The sequence below is a fragment of the Glandiceps talaboti genome, chromosome 9 (genome assembly GCF_964340395.1).
Source record: "Glandiceps talaboti chromosome 9, keGlaTala1.1, whole genome shotgun sequence".
Lineage (NCBI taxonomy): Eukaryota > Metazoa > Hemichordata > Enteropneusta > Spengelidae > Glandiceps > Glandiceps talaboti.
In genome coordinates this window covers 22,146,940-22,163,361 of record NC_135557.1, presented here as the reverse complement: position 1 = coordinate 22,163,361, position 16,422 = coordinate 22,146,940, and the positions used below count along the sequence as shown (strand labels likewise).

General features: G+C 33.6%; 2 protein-coding genes across 2 annotated transcripts in view; one reads left to right on the top strand and one right to left on the bottom strand.

Annotated features, from left to right (window-relative positions):
* Positions 1 to 16,422, top strand: part of LOC144440346 (HAUS augmin-like complex subunit 5) — a 50,369-nt gene that overhangs the window by 10,079 nt on the left and 23,868 nt on the right. Inside the window, exons 7-13 of the mRNA XM_078129708.1 lie at positions 876 to 958; positions 1,601 to 1,637; positions 3,054 to 3,181; positions 8,192 to 8,270; positions 9,015 to 9,172; positions 9,784 to 9,946; positions 10,347 to 10,427. Of these exons, the coding sequence (XP_077985834.1) occupies positions 876 to 958; positions 1,601 to 1,637; positions 3,054 to 3,181; positions 8,192 to 8,270; positions 9,015 to 9,172; positions 9,784 to 9,946; positions 10,347 to 10,427 (729 nt within the window). The remainder of the gene's footprint in view (positions 1 to 875; positions 959 to 1,600; positions 1,638 to 3,053; positions 3,182 to 8,191; positions 8,271 to 9,014; positions 9,173 to 9,783; positions 9,947 to 10,346; positions 10,428 to 16,422) is intronic.
* On the bottom strand, positions 11,109 to 11,966 carry LOC144440417 (uncharacterized). The gene has a single exon (XM_078129789.1). It carries the CDS (start codon positions 11,964 to 11,966, stop codon positions 11,109 to 11,111), a length of 858 nt encoding a protein of 285 aa, XP_077985915.1.

Sequence of the window (16,422 nt, the reverse complement as noted above, 5' to 3'; positions counted from 1 at the left end):
CTCAGTATGTGGTAGACTGTAAGATATGTTGTGACGTTTCGCCCTCACCGACCTCTCTGTTAGGGGTTGCCTGACGTTTGAGGGCGCCCCTTCATGGCGTATCTTACAGACTAAGTATGTGGTCACTCTAAATGTAATCTATCTGTCGACATTGTTTACTCATTGGGAAGGATAGAGACCCTAGCTGATGGCTATCAGTGTATGGAAGTGTCAATAAAATGTTGTCTATATATTCTAATTGTGACACAGCTGGGTTTCGTCTGCTGGCTGACATTTTTGTACGTCTCATTGCAGAGATTGCAATATTGATATCTTACTCGCTCATATCATTTCAACAATGGTTGTCAAACATGATCAAGCTTTCGCCATGGCCATGTGTGATGACATTGAGAACAATAGTGTTGTTAAGCATTTGGCAGTTTCAGCTTGACCACCCTCACATGGCTGCTATGGATGAAATGGTTCACGTGGGATCTCCTGACATATGGCATAAGATAAAAATCAATTTACTGAGTACAATTAAAGTGACCACTATTGGACTGATAATTAAACATGGTTATTTTACACCTGATATGACCTTCTAAGTGAATGGGGGAAGTAGCTGAAACACTTTAGTTATGTGTCGTACAAGAGGTCTCAGTGTCCCTCTTACACATCATGCCATAATGTTGTTATTATTGCATATGTTTATCCAAAACAGCGAATTTGCATACTTTTCTTGTTCATGTTCAATCAGGTGCTTATGTGTGCAACGAACAGCCATACTCTCATTTGCATATCATTTACATGCAGGTATGCAATAATGTAGTATGTGTATGCACCGGTGCACATAATCTCTATTATATATGTAATAATTACTGATATTGTACATTCAGAGAAATGTTAGAGAAGCGTGTGAAGCTATTGGATCTTTTCATCACCAATTAATAAAAGGACAGTTTGCTGATCATTCTATTATGTAAGTTATAGTAATCATGTAATAATGATGATAACCTGCCAGTGTTATCTGTAGTCCACACATTGCCTATAAATTGGCTGTCCACTGTGTGATAAGCATTGTGAAAAGTTTATTCAAATCACACTAAACCACAGACCCTATACTTTTATTTACTTATTTTTATTTTATTTATACTTTTATTTACTTATTTTTATTTTATTTATTTAAAACACTGCATCCATAAATGTGTTTTCATGCAGATGTTAAAAGAAAAAATATATAAATGTACATAAAGCAGAACACATACAATAAAAACAGTAAGGTGGAAAATAAAATATACAATGACACATAAAAAACACATAAAGCTATTTGATTCTATTGTTGGCAACAATGGATGCCCTATATGCAAAAGATCTATTATGCGCATTTGGGATATGGTAATTGCTTCTAGTATTGTGCGAATGAATTGAGGAGTTTGTAGTCAATAGATCTGAAATATAGGATGGAACTTTGTTTCTGAGACATTTGTTAACAAGTTTGGTGAAATGTTTAACTGCCTTTCTTGAATTGTTGGCCAGTCTAGGGTCTATAACTACACACAGATGGTTGGTATCATACGTATGCATTAATATAATATTTTATGTCAATCATCTCTTGCTGCAGACAAAAGAAAAGACACTTTTTATGGACAAAAATAGAGGTAAGAAATTGTATTGTTACAATTTCACATCAAGAAGAATAGGGAACTTGCAATCCAAACTGAGCATGCTCAGACGCAAAGGACTATGGGATCATCTGTGGTTATTGTAATACCTAATCTGGAGCTACTGATAAAATTAACCTCCCACAAAGATCAGGGTGACTATGAATTGATCATTCCTGGTTATAAACAATGTAATATTGTTTACAATGCTAATTCATTAGTATTTATTATCACATTTCCCATAATGCAACATTCAACATGGCGGGTTTGCAAGTTCCCTATTGAATTAATTGTATATCTTGGCACTTTTACACTCAATATTGCATATAAAGGAAAGTGATGGTGAAATACCGCAATATAGTCTGTGTGTTTTGTAGGATATAATGAGAAAGTGGGATACTAAATGAGTCGACTGATAATAACTAAAGCTTGTGTAGATTATGTATTTTTTAGTAGGAGAGAACAAAGTGGTTGATAACAAATATAGCTGTGTATTTTGTAGATATTATCAGAGAAAAGAGTGCTTGCAAGGTACTCCTAACAGTGACTGATAACACCATAGAATCTGTGTATTTTGTAGATATTATCAGAGAAAAGAGTGCTAACAAGGTACTACTACTAGCAGTGACTGATAATGTCATAGAATATGTGTATATTTTGTAGGATATTATCAGAGAACAAAGTGCTAACAAGGTACTACTACTAGCAGTGACTGATAATGTCATAGAATATGTGTATATTTCGTAGGATATTATCAGAGAACAAAGTGCTAGCAAGGTACTACTACTAGCAGTGACTGATAATGTCATAGAATATGTGTATATTTTGTAGGATATTATCAGAGAACAAAGTGCTAGCAAGGTACTACTACTAGCAGTGACTGATAATGTCATAGAATATGTGTATATTTTGTAGGATATTATCAGAGAACAAAGTGCTAGCAAGGTACTACTAGCAATGGTTGATAACACCATAGAATATGTGTATATTTTATAGGATATTATCAGAGAACAAAGTGCTAGCAAGGTACTACTACTAGCAGTGACTGATAATGTCATAGAATATGTGTATATTTTATAGGATATTATCAGAGAACAAAGTGCTAACAAGGTACTACTACTAGCAGTGACTGATAATGTCATAGAATATGTGTATATTTCGTAGGATATTATCAGAGAACAAAGTGCTAGCAAGGTACTACTACTAGCAGTGACTGATAATGTCATAGAATATGTGTATATTTTGTAGGATATTATCAGAGAACAAAGTGCTAGCAAGGTACTACTACTAGCAGTGACTGATAATGTCATAGAATATGTGTATATTTTGTAGGATATTATCAGAGAACAAAGTGCTAGCAAGGTACTACTAGCAATGGTTGATAACACCATAGAATATGTGTATATTTTGTAGGATATTATCAGAGAACAAAGTGCTAGCAAGGTATTACTAGCAGTGACTGATAACGCCATACAATCAGGTGCAAGTCTAAAGGAAATCACAGCAAGACTTGATATCAACAATGATATTGAACTACTCAAGTAAGTTCCTGGATTTTATATATATCTCCATTCTTGTAACAAGTGTGAGACACTGGTATGCATGTGACTGTGTGTGTGTGTGTGTGTGTGTGTGTGTGTGTGTGTGTGTGTGTGTGTGTATGTTCTTTATATATATTTACACACCAGTGTTTTTGCTCAAGTTGGGAAACCCTGGTAACAGAAATAGTCCAGTCAAAATAAGGTTTGACCCAAACATAATTGCAACAGAAATAATTTTTAGTGCATCTTGTTCAGAATTTTGTGCTGAACAACATATCAAAAGTCTAGAAAAATCTAAGTGGTGGAACATGGTGAAAATAAGGTTTTTATTAATTAGCATAATTAGCGAGAATATTATATTCTTAAAATGCTGTTTTCGCAATAAAACCTGGCAAGTAACATGTCTATGGATAGGTCTAAGGGTGAAAAAGCATACTAGGACCATCATATGATGATTCAACATCTCATCAGCATAATTAATATGTAAATTATGAAAAATTATAATCAGCATATTCAAATTTGATAACATTTTAACACAAATGTATGCAGGTTATATATCATTTGATTTGCAGTACAGTGGGAAATAAATTTAGCGTGCTTGTCATCATCAAACACTTTTCATGTAAAATGTATCAAAGATTCTTAATTAATTAGTAATTAGCATAATTAGCATATACACGGTTTATCAATCTCCCATGCAAGTAATATGTCTTTGGGAAGGTCTTGAAATGACAAATTCCATAGGCTACAATGACCTTTTAATATCATCAAAGACAGTCTGATAACTCATATTTCTGTTTTGTAGTTTTGCAACAGAGTAATCAAGGCAATAAATGTTAACAATTGCATCTTGCCTGAAACTTCCACCCAATAGTATAGGTATAATGATCTTTATGCATCTAACCAACAATGTTGCAAAAGTTACTACTTATATCACTGGATCATTGTGTACTTCTTATACCAATGTATCGCTGTATACTAATGTGTACATATTGTTCTCGCATACCGCACTGATATCAAGTTGTTAACTTAGGAGGAACACAAGATCAAGATGTACTTATACTGAGAGTCGACAAGGACATGGAAGTATTATGGGATGTCCATTCCCCTCATCATTCTCATCACTAAACTAAACTAAACAGCCAATCTCTTTCTTATCATATTGTTCTTTTTTAACACATTTCCATCTTCAAACTTTCTGATTCAATTCTATAAATATTATTATTAACAGTGCAGAAAGATAAATTAATTAAACACCCCTTTCAACACTGATATAATTTGAAAGTAACATCATCAGTCACTTGTTTGTGTCAATTTACCACAATGACATGACAATCGCCTTCCAATTCAATCTAGCCCGCAATCATTTATGTAGTGACTCAAATAATTAGTCAAACTTAATGGTTAGCCTGATATAACAGGAATTACATACGGTAAAAATTCTGTTCGAAACAAATGACATGTCAAGAAGGCTATCAAATTCAGTTGTTTCATTTTTAAAATCCTGTCATAAAATTGAATGGCAAAACTTTAAAAGGATTTAAATTCTCACTGATTCTTTGGAAACCAAATAATTTTCATTTAAAAAACAGGCACTGCATGGTTGATAAATGCTTAGTTCTTGTGCACGTGTTTTACGGGGAATAAGAAATTATAAAATAAAAAATGATTAAATCACCCTCACAAAATGGAATCAAAATTGAATAAAAATTAATCAAATGAAATCTAAACAAATATACCATATATTTTTGTAGAAATCGAAAACAAAATGAGGGAAGCTAAAGTACTTCGCAACATTTACCAGCCCCTGATATCCAAACAAAAGTATTGATAATTTTAAATATCATTTCGTAAGAATTAGCATTGTCATCTGGAATTAGAACAAAGGTTCCCGGTTGTGATGATTATGTAACAATGTAAACACAAACACAGAAAATATGAATAAAGTTAGATGATAAAACTAATAAAAGAAAAATGAAATAATTATAATAGTCATTATCAGCCAGACTATTAATATTACAAAGGCGATTTATTGTAGCTATATTTTATTTTGCTTACAATTAGCTTTGGTCTACGTTTCGCCTATAGTATTCTGCATCACACGACCCCTTATAGAGTTATACAATCGTGGAAAGCTTAGAACTTAATAGAAGAGGTCATATTCAAACACAAAATAGGAGTTAAAAATCTGTTGAAACGATATCATCAGCATTGTTTGTACAAGGATTAAGGGACAATCGCATAATATATCCCACAAGCTCAATAAATGAACTTTGTCCATTTAGGACAACACATTAAATACTATTTTGGAAATCTAGCAGTTGTATATCACATAAGAAGTAAATTTTAATCAACTTATGAACATCTTAGTATAAATATAGAAGTTATCATTGAAGGCGTGATTGTGAAAGTTTTCGAACTTTGGTTAGAAGTGCAAGAATGAAGTTCAGCAATCGCATTGATGCCAGACCCAAACGAACGAAGTTATACTTTATTGAGCTTTTGTGACATCGTGCGATCACCCGTAAATAGATTTGGAGCTCCAAAGTTTGTTTCTTTCCAAGAATTCCTTGTCTCATTGTACAGAAGGCATCTTCTGAGCCAAATTTGCCAATTTTTTATTAACTATATTTGAGATGTCGCAGTATGCAGAATTAGTAAAAATGACTTTTCCAGGTCAAAGATAAAATTAGTTTGTGGTCGTAACATATTCAAATATTAAATAAATTCATTTTAAAGATGAAGTGAGATTTGTACTCAAAATGATACGTAACTTTGAGATGACTGGTAATGGTACAGAAATAATAGAGGAAGGCCCCCCTCCAAATAAATTATTGATGTCCTGTATCACCTAAAATCGTCTTATGTTTTGTACAGTGGTAATAATACATGTAATGTGCAAAAAAATGGACCTATAATGCTGCCTTTCATGTCATTTCAAAGATGATATCTATATTTTTGTAACATTGAAATAAAAACAGCTGAATTCAAACAATTCACAGGGGGATGTAACAAAATCTACAAATGTATAATACTCATCGGAATACTTGTCTGTAGGAGTAATATGTGTCCGTGTTACATAGCGCGGAATTCAAAAGATATCAAGTTTAAGCTTATTTATATCTAGATATGAAAAGATATCTTTTACTAAAAACAAGGTACAGTTCAATGTACAAACTGAAGATCATGTTGTCAGTAATCGAGCTTTAAACGAAATATAAAGGGTAGAACATGCCAAGTAATAACTAGTAAATAAAGCCAAACTTAATTGTAAAATGTAATGCAATAACTCATAGGATGTCATAGTTCATAGTTAGAAATTAAAGTTTCAACTGGCAGGTTTTGAGACAGAACAGAATGTGAACATGTTTTTTTTCACTTTTAAACAAATTGAACATAAAGACCAAAAGGTATCAACAACGCAAGAAATAACAAACACTGATACTACACAAATTGTACTTTTTAAATATAGTATATGTTCATTTAGAGTGACTGAAAATAAAGAAAACTACAAAAATACCCAATTGTGATAAGCAGATAATCACAACTTATTCCTAAACCGGTACCACTAATAATAGCACGTATGTGGTAAAACAGGATCTAGAAACAAGTCAATCAGTGCTGCCTTAATTGAAAGACAAAGGGCAGCATTGGTAAACCCACCCAAAGAAGACATATTTATAGATATGGAGACGATCCTATGTAAACAAACAGTGACGGAATATTGATAGAATCAAGGGGCATTTCTTTCTCTGAGAGATATCAAAACTATCGGGGAGAAGACAAAAAGGTCTAGGAGTACAGCATCTCAGATACTGCCATCGTCAAGGTTGTATAATTATGGTGTAGCTACATCATTTTTGAACGCTCATCTGGACACACGGTGATATAAAATCACATAATGAAAACAGAATCTTCTCCTTACACAATGTCTAATAGGTTGAATACATGTATTTATAAAACCAACAACCCATGAATGGTACTCCCGCTCAGGTTTGACAATTTGATAATGATGTTCATCTGACTTTTAAGGTTAAGACCTATCGAAAGACATATTACTTGCATACTTTAAATCGAAAAAACTTCTCAACATCTTGACGATAATTAATTAATTAATTAATTAATTAATCAATTAATTAGGAAACTTTAACTATTCTTTAGCTTACCTTGGAGTGGTTTGATGAATGAAAAGTTATGTTCACTCAAAATCAAGCGTCAATAACTATTGAACAAAAAATATCACGTATGCTTACTAATGTATTGTTTTACATCTTAATTACACTAATTAACAGTTGTTTAGCATGCATATTTATCCAACAAGGGAAGAGTTATTTAATAATGAGAGTAAGGGATTCCAATACTCCAATACCTAATGAGAGACATACAATTAACAGGGGCGTTCAAAAAATGTATAGTTATTGTACGTTACAAGTAATCAGTGTCCTTAATTAAAGTAATTAAAAATACAAATATTAATTCTATGGGAATGGTTGCACGATCATAAAGTGACTCCTAAGTAATTACTCACCTTCAGAACTACCCATAGACATGTTACTTGCATAGGTTTTTTGAACAAATGATATCTCATGAATATTATTATTTCACTAATTATGCTAATTAAGAAACGTCATTTTTGACCATGTTCCACCACTTAGATTTTTCTAGACTTTTGATATGTTATTCAGCATAAAATTCTGAGCAAGATGCACTAAAAATTATTTCTGTTGCAATTATGTTTGGGTTCGGCCATTTTTTCCGCTAGATTGACTGGACTAAAAGGGAGAAAGGGGTAAAAACAGCACTGTTTTCCCCATATACATGTAGTCATGGTAATTTTGTTTGGGAACCCTGGTAAAATGACACAGGAACCCAGTAGACTTTACCTACTTACCGCCCTTAGCAAAAACACTGATATACAAACTTTATTGTGAAGTTTTTTTCTTGTATCTGTACATGATATGTTTTGTGTCATAAGTTTTCAGACTGTACCCGATAATTAACTCATTGCAGGTTTAAATATGACAAAGGTAATTTCAAAGATGTAGCCAACCCACAAGATGTGTCGCAGACTGTTCATAAGCTGTTAGAGGTATGATTAACAACACTTGATATGTTTTATGCACCAGTTACCTGCTTTGTTTTAGAACCAATGAATTGTAACTAAAGTTAATGATTCGAGGCTGAGATGTAAACAACCACATAGTAGTGATCAGAGAGATGTGCAATACTAAGCTCAACAGTGTAACACAGAAGTGGTACTTCATTTTGAAATGAAATAGTATTTTTTAGATATTCAAAAATGAATTCGTAGTCGCAGGTGACGTATAAATATGTTATTTGCCAAATACTGTTTCACATCTTGCTGCTTGAGGTCAGGACCTCATGCCACAAGATATGGAATGGTATTTGGCAAGTAACATATACTAGTACATCACATGCTTGTTTACATATTGTTTACATATTTGTTTGCATATTCGATACATATTTGTTTACATAGTTTATATATTTGTTTACATAGCTGTTTACATATTTATTTACATAGTTTATGTTTGTTTACATAGTTTACATATTTGTTGACATAATTATTTGCACATTTATGTAGATATTTGTTTACATAATTGTTTACATATTTACCGGTACATACTTGTGTACATATTTGTTTACATAGTTGGTTACATATTTGTTTGCATAACTGTAGACTTTTGTGTACATATTTGTTTATATTTGTTTACATATTTGTTTACACGTTTGTGTACATATCTACTAGAACTGTTTTTTAAAGATGGAGCTTTACAATTTATTTACACAATCATATATTTTTATTAATTGTTAGGATTCACACAATGACCTGATTGCACAGTTTGTAGAAAAAGAGAAATATAACCAACAAAATCAGAAATCTCAAGAAAAACTGGAAATAATGCAAAACCAGGTGATAGATCAGTTAGCAACACTGTACTCTGAACAGACTGGTGGTTTTCACATGGCAAAGTAAGTCTACCCAGGTGTTTCCAGTTTCCAATTTTTGAGGAGAAAGTTAAAGATATAAAGAAGCAGATACATACATACATACATACATACATACATACACACACACATGCATGCATGCATACATACATACAGACACATACATACATACATACATACATACATACATACATACATACATACATACATACATACATACATACATACATGCATACATACATCCATGCATACATACATACATACATACATACATACATACATACATACACACATACATACATACATACATACATACATACATACATACATACATACTTACATACACACATACATACATACATACATACATACATACATACACACACATACATACATACATACATACATACATACATACATGCATATACATACATACATACATACATACATACATACATACATACATACATACATGCATATACATACATACATACATACATACATACATACATACATACATACATACATACTTACACACACACACACACACACACACACACACACACACACATACACACACTCTCTGTACACACACAAAAAAACGTATCTGAGTAAATGTTATTACTTTCCTCCAGGGCTCTTTTAGAGAGTGAGATACAACTAGTGTCAGAGAGGGCAGTAACAACTTATCTTGAAGAGATTTGTGAACAATTAGAACAAAAAGCACAGAGAAATGTCCAGGAGAGGACTATGTTAGAACAGAAGTACAATAAAATACAGAATTTCAACCAAGTTGTGGTAAGTTTTGTCAGCAGATTCACTTAATTATCAAAACTAAATGACAGAAATGCATTCCAATTCAATAACTTTATTTATCCTAAATGGGTAATTATGTTATGATTGTACCTGCGTGTTATAGATTATACCATACTTGTGTTGAAGGGAAACATGACTTCAGGAAAAAAAATAAATATTTTTGTAAACTTTGGTTCTGGAGAATCAATGATGCCTAAATACATACAATTTCAACTTGTGCCCCTTTAATACCTAAATTACCATATTATTGATGTGTGAAATCACAAATCAAACATTAGTTTATGTTTGTTTGGTAGGAGGCAAATCAAAATCTAATCCATGTGTTTGTTTGTTTGGTAGGAGGCAAATCAAAACTTAATCCATGTGTTTGTTTGTTTGGTAGGAGGCAAATCAAAATCTAATCCATGTGTTACTACAACAGAACAGTAATTCAAAGGGAAGATTGGAGAAGAGACAACAACAGGTAAATACTTTGACAGAACACAATGACACATGAGTGCAAGTGTGGTGCACTCAGGATATTTGCTTGAGTGCTTGCAGTGTTCTCTGTCCTTGTACTTTCACTCGCTATGCTTGTGAAAGTGTTGCACAAAACACTGCAATCACGTGTGCAAATACCCCTGAGTACCCACACTGGAACTCACTTGGCATGGGGTTCTGTTATTATTACATGTTTATTTGAAACGGCAAATTTCCATAAAAATCATACAGTACGATCGTGCGATTTTGTGTGTAGTGAATGATCATGTCCTCATTTGCATATCATTTGCATGCAGGTATGCAATAATGTTTTCGGTATTGCATTGCAGTGAAAATACCACTAGTATGCAAGCACACCAGTGCATGTAACCTGTGATACATATATGTCAACACTATGTGTGTTGTGTATCCAGGCTAATTACAAGAGTACTTGTGGTGTACTCTACGATCTTACACTCTTGACCATAGTGAGTGAAAGTTCAGAAGAAATCACCATGGACATAAGTGGAAATAGCCCAGAATACCCAGACTTGCACTCACACATATAAACAATAATATATGGTTCTGTTATGGTTATCTGAAATAGCAAATAGGTTATGTTTTTTTTTATTAGACTTTGATAACTTCAGAATATCTCTTAGTATTTTTAGTTATTTTTATCCCTTTATTTATCAGTCTTTTGATAAACCCACCATGCTGTCATGTCAGTGTGTGGCTGAAAACCAAGTCTTTCCATCATTCCATACGATGAAGTGTTGCCATCTATCACAATCACATAGGGAGTTTCTCCATATTTGATGATTTCCATGGCAACAGTTGCTGTGACGATGCTTCCCAAGTTGTTACCCCTATATTGTGGTAGAGTATAGACTGAGCCAATGTCACCATATTCTTTCAACACTGCCCAAGAAGCAAACACTTTGTTACGTTCATCATACACAGCTGATGTCGTACAGTGTTGTAAAGCCTCACTGAACTTAGGGGGCGCTGTTTCATTGACAGTCCACCATTTTTCCTCTAGTAATGGTGCATGATGTGTTTTCAATTTACAAAGTTGTAAACCGTTAGGTAACTGTGTCTGTGCTATCTCCCTTGCCTTCTTAATGTCCTGTAATGTTAACAGATGACATTTTTCCTCGCATACTAGTTCATATCCTCTCTTCCGGCACATTTCATCAACAACAAGAAATGTTGAGAATGGTACAGTTTCAAACATTATCATTTCACGTTCCCAGTCTATGACATTAGGCCATTCTAGTAAAGTTTTTAGTTTCTCGTTATTTGTTGTGTGGATAAAATATGACTTTTCAAAAGGGGAATCATGATAGTTATTAGCAGTGCAGACGACCGAGGTAAACTTTTCTAGGTCACTGGTATCCATGGAAACTTGAATGTTTGGCCAAATATTTCGAGTCTTCACACTGTTCCATAGCATGTAATAAAGAGGATTGCTCACTGGAGAGTAGTATTTAAGATAACCCAACAAATGTGGTATCCTAGCAACTGATAGTGGAGAAGCCATCTTGTTTTTGATCTTGGTGATGAGCTGATTTAATTCTGTAAATTTCCAACCAGAAAATGTTTCTATTTTGAAAAATGAAGATTATGTGTGAATACAATAGGACATTGTAAGTGGTCAAGTTTGGTAGTGTGCTAGTAGCCTAATGGAAATCAACAGTAAATTGTAACTAAAACAGTTCACCTGGTTAATTTTGACAACCATCATGTACCAAGCTTCAAAGCTAAATGTTATCACTGCCAACACTGAGCATTTGCTGTCTACAAACTACATTGTTTACTATCCAATATTCTGTCATTTTAATTAACCTTCTTAAATTTTCACTCTTACTTACCTCAGTGGAGTCCTGTATTAAAAATTCACCCTTCTTCTACAAGTAATTCCACTCTAGTAATACCTACCCATATTGTTACCCTCTTACTTACCACATTTGTTTTAAAGCCTTCAGTTCTTATAGTATATATGACATTCTTGTGAGCACACATGTACTTATTGTACACATGTTGTCCTCCATGTGGACACAGAATTTGACCTATATGTACAGCGCCCTCATCCAAACATTTTTCTTTTCTTTTGTTTTTACCTGCTGAACAGCGCCCCCACACATCAGTATATAAATACTTTTGTTTTGCAAATCGTTTTATATTTTTTGAATACGCACAAGTTATGTAACAATAGCAAAAATGTTCAGTTGGTAGGCAATAATCTTTATACCTATCTGTTCCACCACTCAAAACATATGGATTTTACTGTCTTCAAATTTGGAATTCTCTACTTTTGCAAATGTATTCATTTGTAATTAAACATTTTAGCCCTTCTTCCTGCTCTTAGTATGATTGGTTTACAGCAGTAATCTGTCTCTTGAAACTATACCTTATATTAGTTGATCCATTCATTTACTTTAACTGGTCGTTTTTTTTTGGGCGAAAGTGGTCGCTCTGGCACCTCTGGTCTATGGGTGAGAACACATTGATCTGTGAGTGCAGGAACATTTGCCTGGCTCCAAGGTCAGATGTACCATCTGAGAGGTGTGTGTACATCGATCTGTGAATGCAGGTACACTTGCTTTGCTCCAAGAACATAAATCAATCTCATACACTTAATAGGATTTCTCATTTTATAAGCAAACTATAAACAATGCAATGTTTTCTCCCTTTTTATTCCAAACCCAATATTGTAACAGAACTGAATGATTAAAAATATAAAAACAATAATAATAGAACTGAATGAACACAACAAACTTGTAAAATATGAAAATAATAATAAGCGAACTTAATGAACACAAACTTGTACTATATGAAAACCATAATAAGTGAACTGAATGAACACAAACTTGTATAATATGAGAAATAACATAAAATATAACTAAACATAGCAAATACATAAAATAAAATTACTATAAAATGATTTATTTTCTAATTGATTTTATTTTTAATAATTTTAGACAACATATAAAGTGATTGTTACTGTTTTATTAAAGTTTAATTCTGATAACACAACCGAAACTTTACTCATTTTATATAATTTAACTTTTGGGCATGTCATTAAAATTAAATTTTAATATTTATTACTGACCTGATGAGCATATTCAGGGAAACAAAAAGTTACACTTGGTGCAAGTTGAACGTTTTTTGAAACATTTTTTGTTAGGTACAACAAATTGCAGGTTACTGTTCACTCTATCTGTTTGATACTGCTTACAGAAACTAATAAAAAAACAGCACATTCTCCACTTCAATAGCAATTTCTTGCAACATTTAGTCTGAATGAAGTAAACCACTTAAACATACTACAACTAGATGTAACCAATTTCCTGTTGCCCAGCTATGAACAAGTACCAGTTGCATATAATAATTTATATTGGGGCCTGAGGTGTCACCGTTGGTTTTGTTTGGGATGCAAGTGTTAAGTGTACAGTTATGAAGAAACAACAACCACACAAAGTCTGAGTTTGCAATGTTCACATCTATAATTACAATCGGCACAAGAGATACGAATACATACAAAAAATACTCAATACATACAATTACATACATCAAACATCTAATAAATACAATAAGTGTCATCAATTAATTGTAATCCAACTGGACAGTATGCTTTGATGGATTAATGACTCATGCCAAGTATATAAATAGTTCAATATTCAATTACTTCAAATACAATAATTTCTGACATCTACTTAAATTAATTTCCAATGAATTCTGAGTCTCGTCGAGGTAGGATACCGGCTTGTCAAAATCTCAATTTAGAATGCAACGCTTCAATGAAATACTTAGTAGTTGTAGGAAACTCGGAATATTCCCACGTAACACTATAAATTCAATCTAGATTCTATTATTGTTCTAAAGTCTTCATTCACCAATCAAGGTACTCAAAATCAGAGGTTAAGTATCAATGTATCCTAATAATTTAGAGTCAATAACTTGTATGATTCAACTCAGAAATCTGGAATTACAAAAACAATAAAGTTAATCAATTATTCAATGGAGTTAATGTATTCAGTGGCAGTATAATTAATTCATCGTTCAGTTCAACTGTATCAAGAATCAAATACAAACTAATTAATTATACAATGGAATTAATGTATTCAATGACAGTATAATTAATTCATAGTTCAGATCAACTGTGTCAGGAATCAAATACAAACTAATTAATTATACAATGGAATTAATGTATTCAATGACAATATAATTAATTCATCATTCAGATCAACTGTATCAGGAATCAAATACAAACTAATTAATTATACAATGGAATTAATGTATTCAGTGACAGTATAATTAATTCATAGTGCAGATCAGCTGAAGGAAGAATCAAATACAGACTAATAATTCATTCAATGGACAGTGACAATATCATTAGATTTACAGGTAAAATAAATAATTTACTGAACACTGTGCACTCCACACGCGTAGAAATACATGTACTTGCAGACGAGTAGCTCTCTGTACCATTCAACTTCATAATTCAGCTCAGTAGTTGCAGCAACGCGTCCTTTCTTCTCAGCTCCAATTCTACTGACATTCTTTTCTTCGTCCTCGGCTCTCAGGCACACTTTAATTCTTCTACAGACCAGGGTCCACTGACACTAACACTGCTTTCGTAGTACTGAGGCATAAATAGAAACGTCCAAAACACAGGCAAATAAGTGAGTTACTGAACACTGTTCACGCTCAACATACATAGAAACACGTGTTACTTGCCGACGAATGGTCCTCAGCTTACAACTTCATACACTTTGCTGTCCGTCTTCTTTCAGCATAGTTGAGTAAGGCAGCCGTCAAGTTGCCCTCTGAAATTGACTTCAGCTCAGTACTTCAGCAACGTGCCTTTCTTCTCCTTCCCTTCAGCCTCAGTTCTCTCTCCGTCTTTCTCTAACTTCTCTATCTCCTACCATTCTCCATGTCTCCTCCGCTTCATGCGTGCTTCCACCAAGTTCGAGCTACAAGTTACAACTGACCACCAAGTTCGAGTTACAAGATACCACTGACCCCTGTTAAAGGTCAAGTCCCAGGGTTCCTTAGTTAGGTCGGCTAATAGCGCCCTCATGATAGAGCTGCAAATACTTTTGTTTATATCATCTGGTTACACACTCCCCTGCTTCGGGAAAGGTAGTCCCGACCTTCACCAACCAATTTTACCATTCTTAAAGTACTCCTTAGGTTATCATCTTAGTTGTCTCCAACCAAGTGTTGGGTATATCCATACTGCTGTCTCTCCCACAGAGGTTGACAAACAGATCTCACCAATTTCCACATAACTATTCTACTCTTTACTTGCAGCTAGTTTCCTTCTCAAGTTGGACACTCTCTCTCCTTGTCCCACTATCAAGTTCTCCAATTCTGCAAATATAGTCTTCAGGTCTTTTACCATTTCATTCTCACCATCCTTTTGACATATCTGTGCATAAGTCAGTCTGTTAGGTGGTCGTCTTATTCTAGTAGATCTCCTGGGTAGAGTTCTCTCATCAGATTCGTTTTCTGATTCCATTATTTCCACACTTTGAGATTCTTCTCTTACACTCATTCCATCTGTTGAAGTCACTTCCATTTCTGGTGTATCTCTCTGTTGGGCTTCAATTTCTGATTCTTCCATCTTAGAACTTACAGTTCTTGGTATGAATTCTGGTGCATCAGCTGACATGTCACTAGTGCTGTCTTTAGTAGGTGATTCAATACTCTGACCACTTTCTAAGGTTGAATCAGTGACTTCTGTTCTGACGTTCTGCATTTCTCTCTCTGTCTCTGATCTTTCTTCTTCAGCATGACTTCTTCCAATTGTCTCTACAGATATTGAAGATGGAATAGGTACTGCAATTTCCTTACCATGCTCCATACCTGTAGTTTTCTGTCTTCTAGTTTCATCTGGTCTCTTTGATGTAGATGTTATTATAATTGGAAAATCCAGTATAACATCATCCTCATCTGTCTCTTCCTCTTCACATTTCTCCTCAACTCTT